General features: G+C 38.3%; 1 protein-coding gene across 1 annotated transcript in view; it reads right to left on the bottom strand.

Moving 5' to 3' along the window:
* Window positions 1-18,540, bottom strand: part of ASCC3 (activating signal cointegrator 1 complex subunit 3) — a 351,207-nt gene extending 332,667 nt beyond the window's left edge. Inside the window, exons 1-3 of the mRNA XM_066358816.1 lie at window positions 18,256-18,540; window positions 5,074-5,204; window positions 2,623-2,773 (exon numbers count right to left, since the gene is read on the bottom strand). Coding sequence (XP_066214913.1) covers window positions 2,623-2,773; window positions 5,074-5,163 — 241 coding nt within the window. The 5' untranslated portion in view covers window positions 5,164-5,204; window positions 18,256-18,540. The remainder of the gene's footprint in view (window positions 1-2,622; window positions 2,774-5,073; window positions 5,205-18,255) is intronic.
* Between the last annotated feature and the right edge of the window lie 586 nt (window positions 18,541-19,126).

The following is a 19,126-nucleotide window of genomic DNA, read 5'->3' as shown; positions in this document are numbered from 1 at the left end:
CTAGACAGAACTTGACCTCTGACAAGAAAATTAAAGAATCTACGATTTCCATCATGTTTATATTTCAAAATTTGGGTCTGGGCCTACCTTCACCACAGCCATGGATTCACTTAACCTTTATGAGCTGTTTTTTAACATACAAAATTTAAAAAAAAAAAGGGACTAGATATGTTCCCTGATGTCCCCGCCAGCTTAAAATACCTATTACTCTAACTAGTCAATGCATATGGTCTTAAACAAGTACCTCATATTATTCCATCATACTCAGTTGAAATCAGTAATTGTTCCTTTTCTTTATTCCCTTACTCTACCTTTTTCATATAATTACACTAAAAATGCTAAAAGAGAAATTTAAGAGGAATCACAGACATATTTACCATGAGACTAATCTTTTCAAAGCTGCTTATCTTAATTACAGTTCCAATATCAGCAATATTTTCATATTCTGGCCTCTGACTATAAGGAATGGAAAGAAACTAGGATTTCAGAAAGAGAAGCTGACTACTAGTCAGCTATTAGTTCATTAAAGATTCGACTTAAACATAGAATTATAAGTATATATATAACAGAGCATTTACCTAAATCCAACCCTAAGACTTTAAGTCATAAAAATATTCTCTGTGACATTACATCACAAAATAGTCAATTTCTTAAACATATCAGTCAATACATTAGTCTCTGAGTATGAATCAGATGTGTTAACCAACAGGAAAAACTCCTGGGATTATGTTTAAGGACTGGTATTTAAAAACAGTAATTTTTTTACTTCTGAGATATTCGTGAAATAGTCCAAAGGATAATTTTTTAAATCTTAATTACTATATCATTATACTCCTGTTTTTGCTAAGTATTCTGAGGCATTTGTATAATGGAACTAGAAAAGAGGGAAAACACTCTATAGTTTTTGAGAAGTTACTTTATTAGACGGCCCCTCAGGGGCCTGAACATCTTAGAAATAAAGACAGTGAAGCCCAGAGGGTTCAGATCCTAGTCAGGGTGATCCAAATAGACTGCAGACTGCATTTTCCCTACCATTTTCAATGAACCTATCTGCCTCTGCACTGTTAAAATATAAAATGTGATTCTATGCCAAATGCTATTACACATTTCATCAAAGTGCGCTCTATTTCCCCTAGGCTTAGGCAAACTCAATTTTTACTATAGCCCCTGAACTTCAGAAGATCATCTAAATGCAAAAACATGCATAATATTCATTTGGTACTTTCATAACTTAAAACAATGAGGACATTAAGTTCAATATTACACTATATTATAAACCAATGATAATTAAATGATATATCGAAGTCAAAATATTTGAAGAAATACTTGACAGATTTTATTAGAATAAATAAGAAAGCTTCCTGTGTATGAGACATCAGAAACACCCTCTAAAGTTGGTGTAGGAGGGTGTTTATATGCCAGTCAGCAAATGATACGTAATGATTTCATTTTCCTTCTACCGAGAATTCAGCTGAGAAAACTTTTTTCATTTATTTATCGAGTGAAACTTCATTAAATACCTCAGACATGCAAGCACTATTCTAAGCACTACAGATGAAGTGTTCAACAAGAAAAATAAGATCCTATTTTCATGAAACTTATATCCTAGTCACAAAATACAGGTAGTAAAGAAACAAGCAAAATATCAGATAATTATAAATGGTATGGAGAAAATGTTAGCAAGGATTATAAGATAAAGAGTGACTGGATAACAACCTCAGACTGATGGTCAGTGAGGGCCTCATTAAGGAAATGATTTTTTTAGGTGAGTTTAGAATAATAAGAAAGGATCTACCTACTCTACGATTAGGACTGAAGAACATTCTCTGTAAGGGAAACTGCAGTACAAAGACCTCAAAACAAGCATTAACTTGGTGGGTCTGCAGAAGTAAGAAAAGGCCACGTGTCTGAAGCACAGTTAGTGAAGGGAAGATGTGCAGAAGAGAGAGAGAAAGATGGAAACCAATTGACAAGGGCGAGAGCATCAATTTGAACTTTTTGTAGATTTGTAAATGGAATTGAAAACTTTAGGACTACGGTACCGTTAAATATGCTATTTAGTCATCAGTCTGAAAAGTGATAATAAATATCAATGAACAGTCGTATGTTTTACCAGAGACCTTGTTTTGTTTTGTTTTCAATCTTGGGAAAGTAACAAGTATTAAGCATATACAATTACAATCAATCTCTAACTAGAATTTCCTCCAAATATAATCAATTGATGAGAATGCCAGTGTGTGACGGGAAATGAAAGCAAGTTTAGCTTCAGCGCTGCCCTCACCATGTGCTAGGTGAGCATCTGTAAGAGACTGAGTTTACATGGCTTTTAAGCATTCTTCAAGTTATGTCAAAATTTTAATTTATCCTATCCTTAGTTCAAGCAAGACAGTGGTTTTCAAACTCTAAATTCCTATAAATCCCTCATGGTTGATTATATTTTAATTACTTGTTACTTCTAGCTCACTGACTCTATCCTAAGCTCCTTAATAAATAAGACAGTCTTCCATAATTATGAATACTTGCTTGGAAATTTTAGCCTTTAACTCTATCATATATACTTTTAAAGAAATCTATTTTTGAAACTTAGTAGTTCTTTAAAAAGTGAATAAAACAAAACTATACCTATTTGTTTTGCAGCCTGCAATATATCTTTTAAGTCTTCATTTACATTTTGCATTTCACTCTTCTCCAGCTTTTCATTCAGAAATTTCACTATCTTCTTCCATGTCAGGTCCAAACCCACAGTTTGTTCATGAAGTTTAGACCGCTTCACCTGAAACACATAGATAGCATAATACAAAGACATACTGGTTAAAAGTTTTCTCAAATCCATCACTTATTGTATTACATTACGCAACTTGGTACAAGCCACAAGAATTCAAAATTGTATCTATTCACATCCAATTTACAGCTCCCAGTAGTCTTATAATTGAATAAGACTGAAAAGAATCTCATATTTAAAAGATATGTTTAAGAAAAGTTATTTTCACAGTTTTAGTCAACAAATAATCATTACAAAATTATTTTCATACAGCTAAGCAAAAAGTCCTACATTCAGATGACAAAAAGTAGCATCCCATGTACCTCTTTTCTATTTTTCTGCTTTGTTTATCTGCTTTGTTTTTAACAAAGCTTAAGACCATCCTGTATATAAGAACCTTATGTCATGCTTTGATGAAAGGCATTTTTAAAACATTATATTGCTATAAATATTTCATAGGAATCAGCATTGCTTTCCTATGATCCTAGCACAGGTTAGGCATCCAGAAAATTCTTACCTATATAAACTCTTTTCATAAGATTATGTATCTTTCAATTCTCAAAAACTGACATAGAAAGCAATAAACTATTTACTTCATATCACTGGCCTTGATCCATGGATTAAACTTCATGAAGCCCTGACCCCAAGCAGTGGGTCAGACAGAAAATTGTAATGCTCCTTTTGGCTGGACTGATAATATTGAATAATTCACTATTATTTCCCTGCCTCAGTTTTCTAATTTAAAATAGAGCTAATTAATCTGGGTTTAGGGAGAAGAAAACGGGTAAATGGAGACATGAAGTAAGATTAATCATAAATTGAATTAAGTTGTTACAATGGATCACAGTACATAAAGGTTCATCTTTTCCCTCTTTGTATAAGTTGGATATTTCTCAAGATGAAAAGTTAAAATGAAGCTCATTATATCTGCCACTTTCTTTCCTCAGGGGGGTGGGGGGAATGTTTAAAAGCCTGTAAGAATAAATGAAATGACATGGGATAAGCATGTAGTTTTCAAACACTTTCAAATTTTAAAATCTTCTGTTGTTTCTCTAAGATAAAAGCACCAGTAAAACGATTTGATTAGGTGAGGAGAGGAAATATCAAGTTGCTGTCAAGTTGAAGATAGCAACATTAATTAATTGTATAGAATATTTCCCTATTTTAATTGCTATAAAAATGCATTAAAACTCCCATCCTAAAAAATGGTTCAATGTTCTGTTTGTAGCAAAATTCTGTATCACCTTTAGAGGAAAACTCTAACTAAAGGCTGTTACAAACCTTTTCTTCCTAGCTTCAATCATTTTTTTTTCCTTTTCCAAGTAAGAGGAGGGGAGATAATACAGGCAGACTCCTACGTGCACTAGGACCAGCATCCACCCGGCAACCCCCATTTGGGGCCAATGCTTTGCCCATTTGGGGCCATGCTTGCAACCGAGCTATTTTTAGTGCCTAAGGAGGCGACTCCACAGAGCCATCCTCAGTGCCCGGGCTGATGAGCTCAAACCAACTGAGCCACGGCTGTGGGAGAGAAACAGAGAGAGAGAGAGAGAGAAGGGGGAGGGGAAAGGGTGGAGAAGCAGATAGCTGCTTCTCCTGTGTGCCCTGACCAGGAATCAAATCCGGGTCCATCCACATGCCAGGCCAATGCTATACCACTGAGCCAACTGGCCAGGGTCCCTAGCATCTATCTTTTGGTGAAGATATTAATTGTAAACTGCATAAGGACTTTACACAGTAAAATTCTAACCTATTAGGAAATAATGTTAATATCCCACAACAGAGTCAAATAAGAAGTCAGCAAAGTAACTGTTCTTTTTTAAAAACAGCATAGGGCCAATTCCTTCATATATTATATTATATGGCTCATTCCTTCACAAATACGGTTCATATACCTTTAGAATTATAAATTCTACAACCAATTTAAAAGAACAAACAGAAGTAAATTATGAGACCAGATACTGAGTTTGAAAGAATAAAATTCGTATTCCCACGTTATGGTACAGACATTAGTTTCTCTCCAGCAAGTAGGAATTTAACCAGAGACCTAAAAACTTGACTCAGATGACCCAGGGGTAAATTATTGAATTAAATTACAAAATTAACTGTGGCAGAAACCTTAGCAACAGGAAAATTAACAAAGCATTCAATACTATAGTTATGGATAAATATTCCGATTAGGAAACATCAATATACACATTCCCTTTCTTAGATAAAACACACCATTTTAATCACACAGAACTGAGAAAAAGAATGTCAAATATTTGCCCGTATCCTGTTTATAATGGTTTTCATCTAAGAAAAAAATGTACCTTCAAGTCAGCCACTTCTTCATTATAATTATCTTGCTTGGTGACATTTGAAAAGGAGCGCAAGGCTCCTGTCAGACGAGGCAAAGCCATCTGTTATTCAATCAGTGACCCATACAATGAGAAACCTGAAACTGAAACAAAATAAGAAGATATCATCTGTTGGGAGAATGTAAGAGAAGTAATCAAACCCAACAGATTGACCTACACAAGAGAAAAAAAGTAACCAATTAGCCCAAGAGAGGAAAAAAATTAGTTAAAAAGCAATGGCTACCAATGCTGAATAATTCTCCTGGCACATATTATGCACATTGTATCTTTTTTATTGTTGTTTTGCTTTGTTTTTTAACACACCTGCTATGTTTGCAAAAGAAAAAAAGAAACAAAACCACTCATGAGCTCTGCGGATTCCCAGAACACGTCTCAAACGCTGCATTACTACTGACCATACCAGAGAGAGAAAAGAAAGCACTTACCCATTACTTCTCCAATTTTTTTTACGTACACTGATTTTATCTCATATTATCCCTTGCTTTCAGAGTCTCACTACTTTATTTTTTCCACCTAAATGCATTTGCATTAGTGGTCCCCTGCTCAAAACGCTCTTCCAATGTTCATATATCTGACTCTCCTGACAAACAGGTCTTGAGACATCTCCTCTATTAGAGGGGCCTTCCTTGACCAATAAAACTTTTAGAACAGGGCAGCTACTCGGATACTGTCTAGCAAATGTCAAACTTTCAAGTCTTTTACAGCACAAATTAATACTTGACATGTATTTGTTTATTTACTTATGTGTTGTGTCACCCCACAAAGAATAAGGCTCATGTTACTGTCACTCAATAATAATTTGGTAAACAATAAAAGGAAAAGGAAAAGAAAAAGATAATGGTAACAGGGAGACTAAAGAACATGAATAGAAAGAATTAAAGTAGCTGGGGAAGGGAAGAACACCAGGGGAAGAAAGAGGTCAGATGACTTACTCTAACTCCTTGTTTACATGCTGACAACTAAACTAACTTTTGGCAATTAGACTAATATATATTATTTACTATAAGGGGCATCCTTATCTTTGGAATACTTTTAGAGCTTATCCTGGTTTAAGACTGCTTATTATAAGCAAGACTACAATCTACAGGTTTTTAAGGCATGACTCCTGGGAGAATGTCACATAAGCTACACAAGTCTTTAGAGCAGTTCTCAAATAGGAATATTTTGCCCTCTATGGATCATTTGGCAATATCTAGTGATATTTTAAATTATTTAAACTGTGGGTGGGAGAGAATTCTGGGTAGATGCCAGTGATGCTGCTGAACATATTGTAATACACAGGACAACTCCCAACAACAAATAATTATCTAGCACAGCGATTTTTCAAACGGTGTGCCACAAACATTTTTATTTTTTTAATTTAATTTAATTTTTTATTTATTTATTTTACAGAGACAGAGAGAGAGAGTCAGAGAGAGGGATAGATAGGGACAGACAGACAGGAACGAAGAGAGATGAGAAGCATCAATCATTAGTTTTTCGTTGCAACACCTTAGTTGTTCATTGATTGCTTTCTCATATGTGCCTTGACCATGGGGTTACAGTAAACCGAGTAACCCCTTGCTCAAGCCAGCGACCCTGGGTCCAAGCTGGTGAGCTTTGCTCAAACCAGATGAGCCCGTGCTCAAGTTGGCGACTTTGGAGTCTCAAACCTGGGTCCTCCGCATCCCAGTCCGATACTGTATCCACTGCACTACTGCCTGGTCAGGCCACAAACATTTTTAAAACATTTTTACTTAATCAGGGGTTCTGACCTCTTTTCCCTTAGATTGTCAAATAATTTTTTTTTTTTTTAATTACAACAGCCAACACAAAAATAGCTGTCTGGTGTGAATAAATCAAAATTATGCATATTTTGTCAGCTTGGCAAAAAAATATATCTTGGTGTGCCACAGAATTTTAGTAATTAGTTTATTTGTGCCATCAGATGAAAAAGGTTGAAAATCGCTGATCTAGCCCAAAAGTATCAAAAGTGCAAATTTCATGAAACCCCACTTCACAGTCTAAAATAGAGATATTTTATAACACAGGTACTTCCCACAGTGTGAAAAGATGTGAAACTCAATTAAGAGACCTCGCTGATTATTTTGGGCCAAAGAGCATGTGTCCAATGTGGGAAGGTGGCCACACAGGATGCTTCAGAGGACTCCCTGCTTCTGTTGTTCTTGATTGCCCATATCCTTAAAGTTATCACAAAGTTTAATATTTAGAAAATCTGACTCTTTAATAATAGAATTTTTAGATATAAAATAACTGTGCAAAATGTTTAATAAAAATAATTTTAAAATAATGAAGAATAAAATAAATGACTAGGCAATTTTGAAAATGCAATGTTTAGAATTAAAAATATATGCTTGTGGCCCTGGCCGGTTGGCTCAGTGGTAGAGCGTCAGCCTGGCGTGCAGGAGTCCTGGGTTCAACTCCCGGCCAGGGCACACAGGAGAAGCGCCCATCTGCTTCTCCACCCCTCCCCCTCTCCTTCATCCCTGTCTCTCTCTTCACCTCCCGCAGCCAAGGCTCCATTGGAGCAAAGTTTGCCCAGGCGCTGAGGACGGCTCTGTGGCCTCTGCCTCAGGCATTAGAATGGCTTTGATTGCAACAGAGCGACGCCCCAAACAGGCAGAGCATCCCCTCCTGGTGGGCGTGCAGGGTGGATCCCAGTTGGGTGCATGCGGGAGTCTGTCTGACTGCCTCCCTGTTTCTGGCTTCAGAAAAATACAAAAAAAAAAAAAAAATATATATATATATATAGATAGATATCGATATCTAGATAGATAGATAGATAGATAGATAGATATGCTTGTTCATTTTAAAAACAATCAATGGATGGATTAAACAACAGATTAGATAAAACTAAAGAGAAAAGTGATGACCTAGAAGAAAGAGATCTAAAGAAATAACCCAAGGCCCTGGCCGGTTGGCTCAGTGGTAGAGTGTCAGCCAGGCATGCGGGAGTCCCGGGTTCGATTCTCGACCAGGGCACACAGGAGAGGCGCCCATTTGCTTCTCCACCCCTCCCCCTCTCCTTCCTCTCTGTCTCTCTTCCCCTCCCATAGCCAAGACTCCATTGGAGCAAAGTTGGCCCCGGCACTGAGGATGGCTCCTTGGCCTCTGCCTCAGGCGCTAGAATGTCTCTGATTGCGGCAGAGTGATGCCCCAGATGGGCAGAGCATCGCCCCTGGTGGGCGTGCCACGTGGATCCCGGTCGGGCAAATGCAGGAGTCTGTCTGACTGCCTCCCCGTTTCCAACTTCAGAAAAATACAAAAAAAATAAATAAATAACTCAATATACTATCACAAATAGACAAAGTACGGTTTAAGAAGGACAAAGAAGTGAGTCCAAACATATCAATACTCACAATAAGTACAAATAAACTAAACTTAACACTCTAAATATTTACAATTTGAACTACCAAACAGCAATCAAACCACACCTTAAGCAAAGATAAAGAAAGGCTGAAAGTCAAGGAATAAAATCTTCCTGTAAAAAATAATGAAGTAGCAAAAATATCAAATCAGACAAAATAAATTTTAAAACAAAAGGTATTATCAGGAATTTTAAAACAGTCTCTTCATAATAATAAAAGATACAACACTAAGACATAAAAATTTTGCATTTACAGGCATGCCCTGATAAAAGTGTCATAAAATAAAATAAGCAGACTTCCAAAAGTAAGTGGCAATTCAAACATCAAAGTGGAAGTTCAATAAGTGATCAATTATTGATAGGTCAAATCACCAATAAAAAAAAATCAGTAAAGGTAGAAAATACTTGGAACAGTGAAATTAGTGACGTTTAATTTAATGAACATACACAGAAACCTGTACCTAATGATTAGAAAATGTAAATTTTTCTTAAATATATCAGTAACAGTTTAAAATATGCAGACTATGTCTACTAGGCAATAAACCAAATCTCAACAAATTTCAACATATATGTATTATATATATGAAGGAATCAGCAAACTTTTCATGTATAAATAGAGGGAGAAATATTTTAGGTCTGGCAGGCCACCATCCAGTCTCTCCCCCATAGTCTTTGCTTTATTATGTTTTAATTTTTCTACTGATTTGACAGGGAGGTGGGGGAAGGAGAGAAAGCGGAGGGGGGAGATAGGGGGTGGGTGAGAGAGAGAGAGAGAGAGAAATGCACCAACTCATTGTTCCACTTGGTTGTTCCACTTAGGTGTGTACTCATCAATTGCTTCTGGTACATACCCTGACTGGGGATCAAACCCACAACCTCAACATGCCAGGATGACGCTTTATCCGCTGAGCCACCCAGACAGGGCTTTATTATATTTTTAACAACACTTTAAAAGTGTAAAAAAATTATTCCTGGGCTCAGGGTAACCAAATTAGTTTGCTGACCACCGATATAGGTCATGTTTGCTGAACAAAATAAAATTAGATTAGAAATCAGAAACAAAAAAGATAAAGCAAAAAACATGATTACATTGCATATCAGTAAGAAAATTCTATCAGTAAGGCTGAGGATAAACAGCTGGATTCTCTGTATCACATTAAAAATTATCAGGAAAGTAAAATGATCCATTTTAAGTGTCAACTACCCATTGGGAATGAATTTTGGGGAGCACTTCTGGAAATGAGATGCTTCAGGGATTACATGTGTATTTTTCTAAATAACATTTTCCAGAACATCTGGAAGAAGAAATCAAAGCAGGAGTCAGTGGAGAATATAGAGAAGACATTCTCAAACTTTAGTATGTATCAAAGTCAGGTGGAGGGTTTCTCAAACTGCTGAGCCCCACCCTTCAATGATCTGATTCACCCCCAACTTTCTGTTTCAGCAGATCAGATGGCACTGAGATGGGGCACTTTCAAGATTAGAATTCAGAAAACATCAGCCTTGTACATCTAATCCTCTATTATGCCACCTCACTGGAGGTCATATTCCATGGTAAATCCTAAAAAGAAATTTCACCTTTTATTTGTTACTTCTACAGTATCTTATTGCCACAAATTGGTTAATGTAGTGGAATCATATTTAATTGCTTGTATCAATCAAAGACAGTATGTCAAATAAAAAGTATAAACAGACAAAAAATAATAATATTGGAGGTTCTGCCCACTACTTCACATACTGAACACACACTCTATACCAGGGGTCTCAAACTCAACTCAGCATGTGGGCCGCAGAGCAAGATCACAGCCCTTCGGCGGGCCGCACTAGGTCTACAAAAGGCAACTGTTACGCAACACTTTTCTCACTGCAGTTGAAAACAAAAAAAAATCAGTACAAGCACAATCGTACATGCAGTTTACTCAGTGTCACAAAACGACCAGAAACTGTAGTTCACATTACAACTGCTGTTAACTAAGCTAATATCTAGCTAGGATGCTAGAGAAATGAAAAATACAAGTAGGCCCCTAGGCTTACTTAATTTTATCCAAAATATTTTGAACTTCGTGGATTAGTCTGCGGGCCGCGAGTTTGAGACCCCTGCTCTAGACTGAATGAATAAGTAACAAAAATATGGTGCTCCCTTAGACTCTTTCACATATGCATTTCAAACTGTGAACATCTTGTTGCATTGCATGACTCCAATGTTTAAAACTATGTTCCCTTTCTAAAATAATACACATGGTCATTAAACATATGCCAACTTTTCACCTGGTTCATCTGAAGAAATTATAGTATGTTCCAAGTAAAGAAAAACATAGCTGTGTAGGACATACTGAGAGACAGTATGTTGTGACAACCTGAGAATTTTAAGGGATTTTTTTTGAGAGGGGGGGTGGGGTGGGGTGACAGGGAGAGAGATGAAAAGCATCAACTCGGGGTGGCACCTTAGCTGTTCATTGATTGTTTTCTCATATGTGCCTTGATCAGGGGTACGGGGGTGGGGGGCTCCAGCTGAGCCAGTGACCCCTTGCTCAAGCCAGCAACCTTGGGCTTCAAGCCAGCCACCTTTGCACTCAAGCCAGTGACCCTGGAGTCATGTCTATGATCCCATGCTCAAGCCTGCAATACGTGCTCAAGCCAGCGACCTCGGGTTTCAAACCTGGTTCCTCAGCATCCCAGGCCCACACTCTATCCACTACACCACCCGCTGGTCAGGTGGGAAATTTTAATTCATCATTATTTCCACCTAGCAAGTTTACTTTAGATCCTACTTCATTCTTAAGGAAGAAGCAACTGCTCTTAAACAGTTTCTAATAAAATTAAAACACACTTGGAACTTAAAACAGAGAAAGCAAAGGAAAAATAAATACATACAGGGTGAGGCAAAAGTAGATTTACAGTTATTCATATGTAAAATACTACAATAAATAAATAATACTGTAATAGACAAATACTCGTGTTTCACAACTATATATATTTTATAAATCAAAATATATGAATTTTTAAAAAATAAACTTTACACAAGGTTCTTATACCCCAACTACTAAAAACAAGTAAATTACTAATTCATTAGATAGTATGAACTAGAACAGGGGTCCCCAAACTACGGCCCGCGGGCCACATGCGGCCCCCTGAGACCATTTATCCGGCCCCCGCCGCACTTCTGGAAGAAGCACCTCTTTCATTGGTGGTCATTGAGAGGAGCACATTGACCATCTCATTAGCCAAAAGCAAACCCATAGTTCCCATTGAAATACTGGTCAGTTTGTTGATTTAAATTTACTTGTTCTTTATTTTAAATATTGTATTTGTTCCCGTTTTGTTTTTTTACTTTAAAATAAGATATGTGCAGTGTGCACAGGGATTTGTTCATAGTTTTTTTTTATAGTCTGGCCCTCCAACGGTCTGAGGGACAGTGAACTGGCCCCCTGTGTAAAAAGTTTGGGGACCCCTGAACTAGAACAAATATTATACATAGTAAGAATTCCACTGTGCCACAGTATTGCATTTAATATATTCTTAGTATTATACCTTTTTAAAAATTATCTGTACTGCCTAATATACAGTATCAAAAATTTTTTTTTTCTTTTGAGAGGCGGCGGGGGGGGGGGGGACACATCGAGTTGCTCCTGTGTGCCCTGACTGGGGCATTGAACCCAGCAACCTCTATGCTCTGGGACTGTACTCCAACCAGCCACGCTCCTGGGCAGGGTTTAATTTTTATTGATTTTTAGAGAGACGGAGAGGAAGGGAGACAGGACGGAGGGGCAAGGGAAGCCTTTGTAGTTCCATTCAGTCATACATTTCCTGGTTGCTTCTCATGTGTGTCCCAACAAGGGATGGAACCCGCAACCTTGCTGTTTCCGAACGACGCTCTTAACCTCTTAACTGAATGAGCTAACCGACCAGGGCCCAGTATCAAATGTAAGCATTCTTTTTCACATGCGTGACTTCTAATAATAGTTGAAGATACCTGGCACCCCACTTTAAGCCTTCTTTTCACAAGCTCCTTCGTCCCATTTAGGCCTTGTTTTACATCCTGTTATACAGAAATAACTATGTAGAAACATGAATGAAAACTATATGCAACAGCTTCAAGGTAGTGGATTCCCCTTCAAGGGGGAGGGGGGAAGTGACAAAAAAATTAGCAATATTTTTTAAAAGAAAGATCTGAAACAAAGATAGCAAAAATAATACTTATTATATCTACATGGCAAGTACAACAGTGTTTGTTACGTTATTTTCTGAAATTTTTCACATTCTTGAAATATTCCATTAAGTTTTGTTGTTTTTCTTTTTTTTTGTTTTTGGTTTTGTTTTTTTGGGGGGGTTGTTTTGTGACAGAGAGAGAGAGGGATAGATAGGGACAGACAGGAAGGGAAAGAGATGAGAAGCATCAATTCTTCATTGCAGCTCCTTAGTTGTTCATTGATTGCTTCCTCATGTGCCTTGACCAGGAGCTAGATCACAGTGAGTGACCCCTTGCTCAAGCCAGAGACCTTGGGTTCAAGCCAGCAACTATGGGTCATATCTATGATCCCACGTTCAAGCCAGCGACCCCATGCTCAAGCTGGATGATCCCTCGTTCAAGCAAGTGATGTCAGGGTTTCAAACTTGTGTTCTCTGCATCCCAGTCCAATGCTCTATCCACTGTGTCACATTCTGGTCAGGCATAATTAAAAGTTTTAATTTAGTTTTAAATAAGTACAGAAGACTAATAGGAGAGATACCAGTTGTGAAGGCATTGAACTTAGTGCCTGGCAAATAGGTTCTAAAAACACTATCTACAAATCTCTCAGGCTTATACGAGACTGAACCTGAAAACTGAACATTTGGGTATTCTTTTACTATTCCTACCCATAATGTGTTTCAGCTCCATTTAACCTAAATCAGTTCTGCCATTTCCAATTTAGAGTCCATTTTTCATTCTCCTTAACATAGGACACAGATTAAGTATTGATAGTTAAATAAACCTGTTTTCTCTTTTTTAACATCCTAACATTTACTCCAAGAAACAGAGTGATTAATACATTTGAAAATTGTTTGTTAACCTTAATGTTCCTTCCAGGATATGCATCCCAAGTCTTAAAATTTTCTTTCATTTGTCCTTGGATGGTGTGCTCTCCTTCCGTGTTCAATTCATATTCTTGAAAAATATCCAGGCACAGCACATCAGATTCTAAAGATACCTTCCTCTACTTGATCAGAGGTATGTATGACTTCATTGTCAGCATCACATTTTCAAAAGACCTAAACTTTAATGATAACCTTGTGATTATACCCTCAGACTAAGAATCATACAAACTTTTCTCTAAATAACATTTGCTAGATTTAGCAGATAAAAATATAGGATGCAAAGTTAAATTTGAATTTCAGGTAAACAACAATTAATTTAGTATAATTGCCCATACAACATTTGGGACACACACATTAAAAAAATACATTTTTTATTAAAAACTGACATGTACATGTATATTTTGTGTCTGTTGTCAGCTTCATGCAAGAGATCAAGTCCCAAAAGGGTGGGAACTTGCTTTGTTCACTGCAGTATCCACAGCCATCTAAAACAGTACCGGAGGCATACTACAGTCTCAATAAATATCTAGGATGTGAGGGCGATCTGGCTGCGACATCTGTCACCTCATTGATTGCCAGGGTTGATTCGGCTGATCTGGCTGGCTAGGTGGGTGTCCCCTTCCTCCCTCACCGCTCCATGTGCGTCCCTCCCGAAGCTGCGCGCTCGAAGAGGACGACCTTCCCCGCTAGAGGAGAGGACCGTTCTTCGGTCAAGGGTATACTAGTAGCTGCGCTCCCCTGCTAGAACCTCCAAACAAGTCTCAATAAATATCTAATATTTGTATAATAGCTGGCTAGATGGAGTGACAGGAAAGATAACGGGAGGCCAAAAGTGACACACAAAAGAGAGAGTTTTAAAAGTCTGGATTCCCATATACTTTTTTTTTTTAATACTTACATTGTCTTTCTATTTCAAGACTTCAAAAAATATTTTTCACAGAAATTAGTTAACTATTTGATTAATTTATTTTAGTCCTTAAGAAGAAATAAGATGTTTTACAAATTAATGTTCACTCAAACGTAAAAGAAATCAAAATCTAACATGATTTACTCAACTCACAATGCCATTTTTCTCAAAGAACTCAAACACTTATACACGCATAAATTTAATTCTAAAATTAGTATTTGGGTAAACATTTTTAAAATCCCAAGATAATAAAGTAGAAAAACAAAAGCAAGGGTAAAGGAAAGCCGGTATTTGTTAGAAACTAGAGTAAAAATGGGCTCAGAAGGAAAATCATAGTAGAAGAATGTAGGAACAGCTTTCAATCATTTAACTGACATTTCTTAACCCGCATTTCTACAACATGCTGGACACCAGGTGGTGGTCATGGTGAGCAAAATCAATGTGGTATCTGCCCTTGTGAAGTTTATATAGTCCAGTGGGGGAGACAAGCCAATTAAACAACCTATGTCAATACAAAATATATAAGACCACTATTAAAAGGGGCAGTAAAGAGTATGATTGGAACAGAGAGGAGGTTTTGAAGGGGGGAACAGCTTCCTATAATTGAGACTTCAAGGATGAAAAGTTAGCCAGATGAAGAGGGCAACATATTCCAGCTGATATATTTGTTACTTTTTTTTTTAATTGATTTTAGAGAGAAGACAGAGAGAGAAATCGGTGTGTTGAGGCATGAGCGGGAAAGCATCAACTCGTAATTGCTTCTCATATGTGCCTTGACCAGGCAAGCCTTGGGTTTTGAACCAGCAACCTCAGCATTACAGGTCAACACTTTATCCACTGTGCCACCACAGGTCAGGCAAGATTTCACATTCAAGGAACTGAAAATATGACTGGAGTGTAGTGGTCAATGAGTAATGTGACAAGTGATAGAGCTGAAGAGATAGGTTAGAACTAGGTCCTGTGGGCCTTATCAATCAGGTTGTTTAGAAATTACTCTGACAGTAAAATAATTTCCAAAAGGGTTTGTGGCTTGAGCTGTGTGTAATAAGGACTACTACGACTACAGTCATGGGCATGGACCACAGGAAGGCAAGAATGGAAAGCAGAAAAATACTAGGGAGATTGTTGCAGAAATCCAGATGAAAGACAAAGAGCATGGGTTCCTGAACTAAAGTAATGACAGTGATTTACAGAAAAGTGGAAGAATCCAAGTGATTAAGTCAAATCTACTTGGCTTGCTCTGACTATCTATATTAGTGGTGGGCTAGGGAGCAAAGTTCAAGGCTGACTTCCACATTTATAGATCAGATTGATAGCACAATTCACTGAACTAGGGTATAGATAGGAGTTTTTTAGGGTGAAGGGAGGGATAGGAATATCATGAGTTCAACCTCAAGTTGAATATTAGATATCTATACGATATTCAAACAGATATTCAGTAAAGATCAAATATTCAGGTATGGAAGAGAAAAGATTGGTTTATACATATAGAATCATGAGGAATACCATAAGAAGTGAGAAAAATTACCCAAGGATTTGCATATAGGCTAAGAAGAAAAGGCAGCAAAAGCTGGAGGAACATAAGCCTTTAAAGAATAAACAGGTGGAAAAGGTCTAAAAAAAGATAGAGAAAGATTTCGAACAGTAGAAGACCAAAAATAGCCAGGGAATAAATGGAAGTTCGGTATCTCTAAAGCAAGGGAAGAGAGGTTTTGAGAAACAGGTATGGTCAACCACATCAAACAATGTCAAGGAATGTGGTAAAATGTCCACTGGATTCAGAACTTCAGCAGTGTTCTTCCATTGTTCTGCTGTTTCTAATAAATAGAAATAGAGCTCTGAAAAACTGAAGTTAAAGTAGTCACTCTTCTAACTCCCTAATAACTCACTCATTTTTTCCCCAAGCTGATGGCCAGAATTAGTAACTTGGAATACCAAATTTTTCACTTTTAAATTAGTGCCAAAGCCTCTATTTTGCTAAGTTTGGTTTGGCCAAGGGAGCAGTCACTGGCCATACATTAGTATTTTTCCTTGCCAGAAGTCAATTCACTGAACAGTATCACCAAGCCAGCATTTGATTATAATCTTCAAGAGTGCAGAAGTAGTGTGTCTTGCTTTTCTCTGATATCTTGCATATGGTCCGTGGCCTGTGCCAAGTAACTCAATAAATATGTGGTCGATGATATGTACTCAGAGTATTAATGTGTGAAGCTTTACAGAAATGATGTTTAGGTTACTCCTTACCACTCCAACCCCTAGAGTACTGAAAGTGACAATATTTTTGTAAAGTTTACTTCACTCCTTAAAGAAAATGCATTCACACTGGAAAAAGAGGTACTGAAGTTATTTTTCCAAACTGAGTATCACCCTCATATAAATTTCTTCTTATAAATCACTTATGTAGAATTTTATAAATAAGTTTCTTAAATCAAGATGGAGGCATATTTATTACTATTATAAATAAGAGTAAAATATAACATTTTTATATTGTTCCATCTGATTACCCAGTTGGACATTTCAATAACTTTCAAGAAAATAAACAAATTTTTTTCAAAAAAGATAACATCTCATCAGTGAGCAATGATTTCCTCTCTTGGAATGTAATATAAGGTTTCCTTTACCATATTTGTACACCATGTTTCTAACTATACAAACTAACTTGCTTGTCAATGACAACTTCAAAAAGACCTCTAAGAATTCTTGATAGAAAACATTAGCAACATTTTAAGCGTTTAATAAGGATCAAGAAAGCTAAAACCATAAAAAATAAATGTACTCAAATAAAATTATTTAGCCTATACTAAATTGGCATTGCTAGGGAGACTTTTAATGCAAGACTATTATCATAACTATTAAAAATAAAAGAACAAAGGCAAATCGAGAGTAGAGTCAAAAGCTGAATTCTCAGTGTTTGACAACACTTTGAAAATCAGAAAAATTATTTCAATCTATGAAACATAAAATCTGTTGATGGAAATAGCTGCTACTTAATCTAACTTTACTTGAGGGAAGAAAAAGCAACTATGTAGTTTGAACTTCACATGTGATTCCATTCATATCAAATTTAGCTACCACTAAAATTATTCTTTCAAACCAAAGAAAAGCAAAATATGGGAATACACTGCAGTCGATAAATAACTTAATTTGTGATGAGAAGCCTATTTGAAATACCTGTCCACTTACCCACAACGCCTCCCTGGCGCCGGCGTGCACACACACAAAGTTACTTATTTCAAAACGACATTCTAGACTATACGACTGCTAAATTCGATACCAATTCACCATGGTCCTCCCTGACCAGTCTTTTTTAATTTTCAGTGTAGGGGTATTAAAAAAAAGAAAAGAAAAGAAAAAAGAACCAAGGAAACAGATTTCACGACCAGAATTGACGTGAAGAAAACGAAAAAGTTAGCACAAGTTTGGAATGTACAAAAACCAACCAAACAAAACTAATGAAAATTTACCCACGCAAAGGAAAGAAAAATCTCCCCACGTGGTCATCACTTTACGGCCTAATACCTGGTAACTAGGTGGCTCGGGGTTTTGTTTTTTGTGTGTGTGTGTGTTTTCTGATCCCCACCCCCACGTACAAATTCCAAGCACAGGACCAGACAGACTATCGCAGGGCCGGGGGAGGGATGACAGCTCGGGGACTGCCTCCCAGGGAGGCTGAGAACCACCGCCGGGGCTGGAGCGGTCGGGTGGCCCAGCCAGCCATCCCCGCCCCCCGCCGGCCTCCCCTGGCCGCGGCGCCCCTCTCCTCCCCCCGCCTCCACTGCCTCACCTCTCCGCGGCTCACGCGCTTCCCATCCCTCAGTCTGCTCCCGTTCGGTGCCTCCCTGTTTCGGTTTTATTTTTACTTCCCCCGCCAGGTGGGGCGCCTCGGGCGGAGCTGAGGATGCCGCAGGCCGCCGCACCGCCGCGTCCTCACCCAAACCCCACACCACGTCTGCCCGCGTCACTCCCGGCCACAGAACACCGCACGCGAGGGCAGCCACACCGCCCACCGCGGGACAGACACACGGACTCAGCAAGTAGCGATGGGGAGGAGCAGGCGCGGAACCACACGTCACCCGCCCGCTGCGGCGCCAACGTCGGCACGTCGCTCCCTCCTGCCCCGCCCCTCCCTCCTGCCCCGCCCCCCCCCGCGCGCGCCGCTGCCCCGCCGCCCCACCTCCCGCCAGTAGAGCTTATTAGGGCCCGGCCTTAGGCTAGGGCACGCCCCCCCGACCACGTGGTCGGCATCGTTCCCACATCCTGCCTTTCACCTCCCGCTCACTGTTTGAGGGTCTAACGCAGCAATATTTGAGTCATCTGAATCTTCCTCCTGCCCTAGTCTGTAAAGTGAAGACATGCAGAAAATAATTCCTCTTAAAGGTAAGGCAGAGAAGAGCATTAAGTATGTCTGAAGACCAGGGTAATTGCATCGTCATCACCAGCCAGATCTCCCGACTGCTGGATACTTTATTAAACACGGTTCCCTGATTGCAGGTATCACTTTCCTTAAACTTACTGGATCCTCAGTTTCTCTTCAAGTTATCTCTGGGTTGGCCCTTTGGTTGGACCACCCCTACCAAAAACAAAGCGCATGACAATTCTCAGACTCAACTGAAATTTATCATGAAGAACTGTGTGGAGTATGTGTATGTATTTCT

The sequence above is a fragment of the Saccopteryx leptura genome, chromosome 1, assembly GCF_036850995.1.
Source record: "Saccopteryx leptura isolate mSacLep1 chromosome 1, mSacLep1_pri_phased_curated, whole genome shotgun sequence".
NCBI classification, from domain to species: domain Eukaryota; kingdom Metazoa; phylum Chordata; class Mammalia; order Chiroptera; family Emballonuridae; genus Saccopteryx; species Saccopteryx leptura.
The sequence above is the reverse complement of the archived record's forward strand: the minus strand, read 5'-3'. Positions and strand labels throughout refer to the sequence as shown.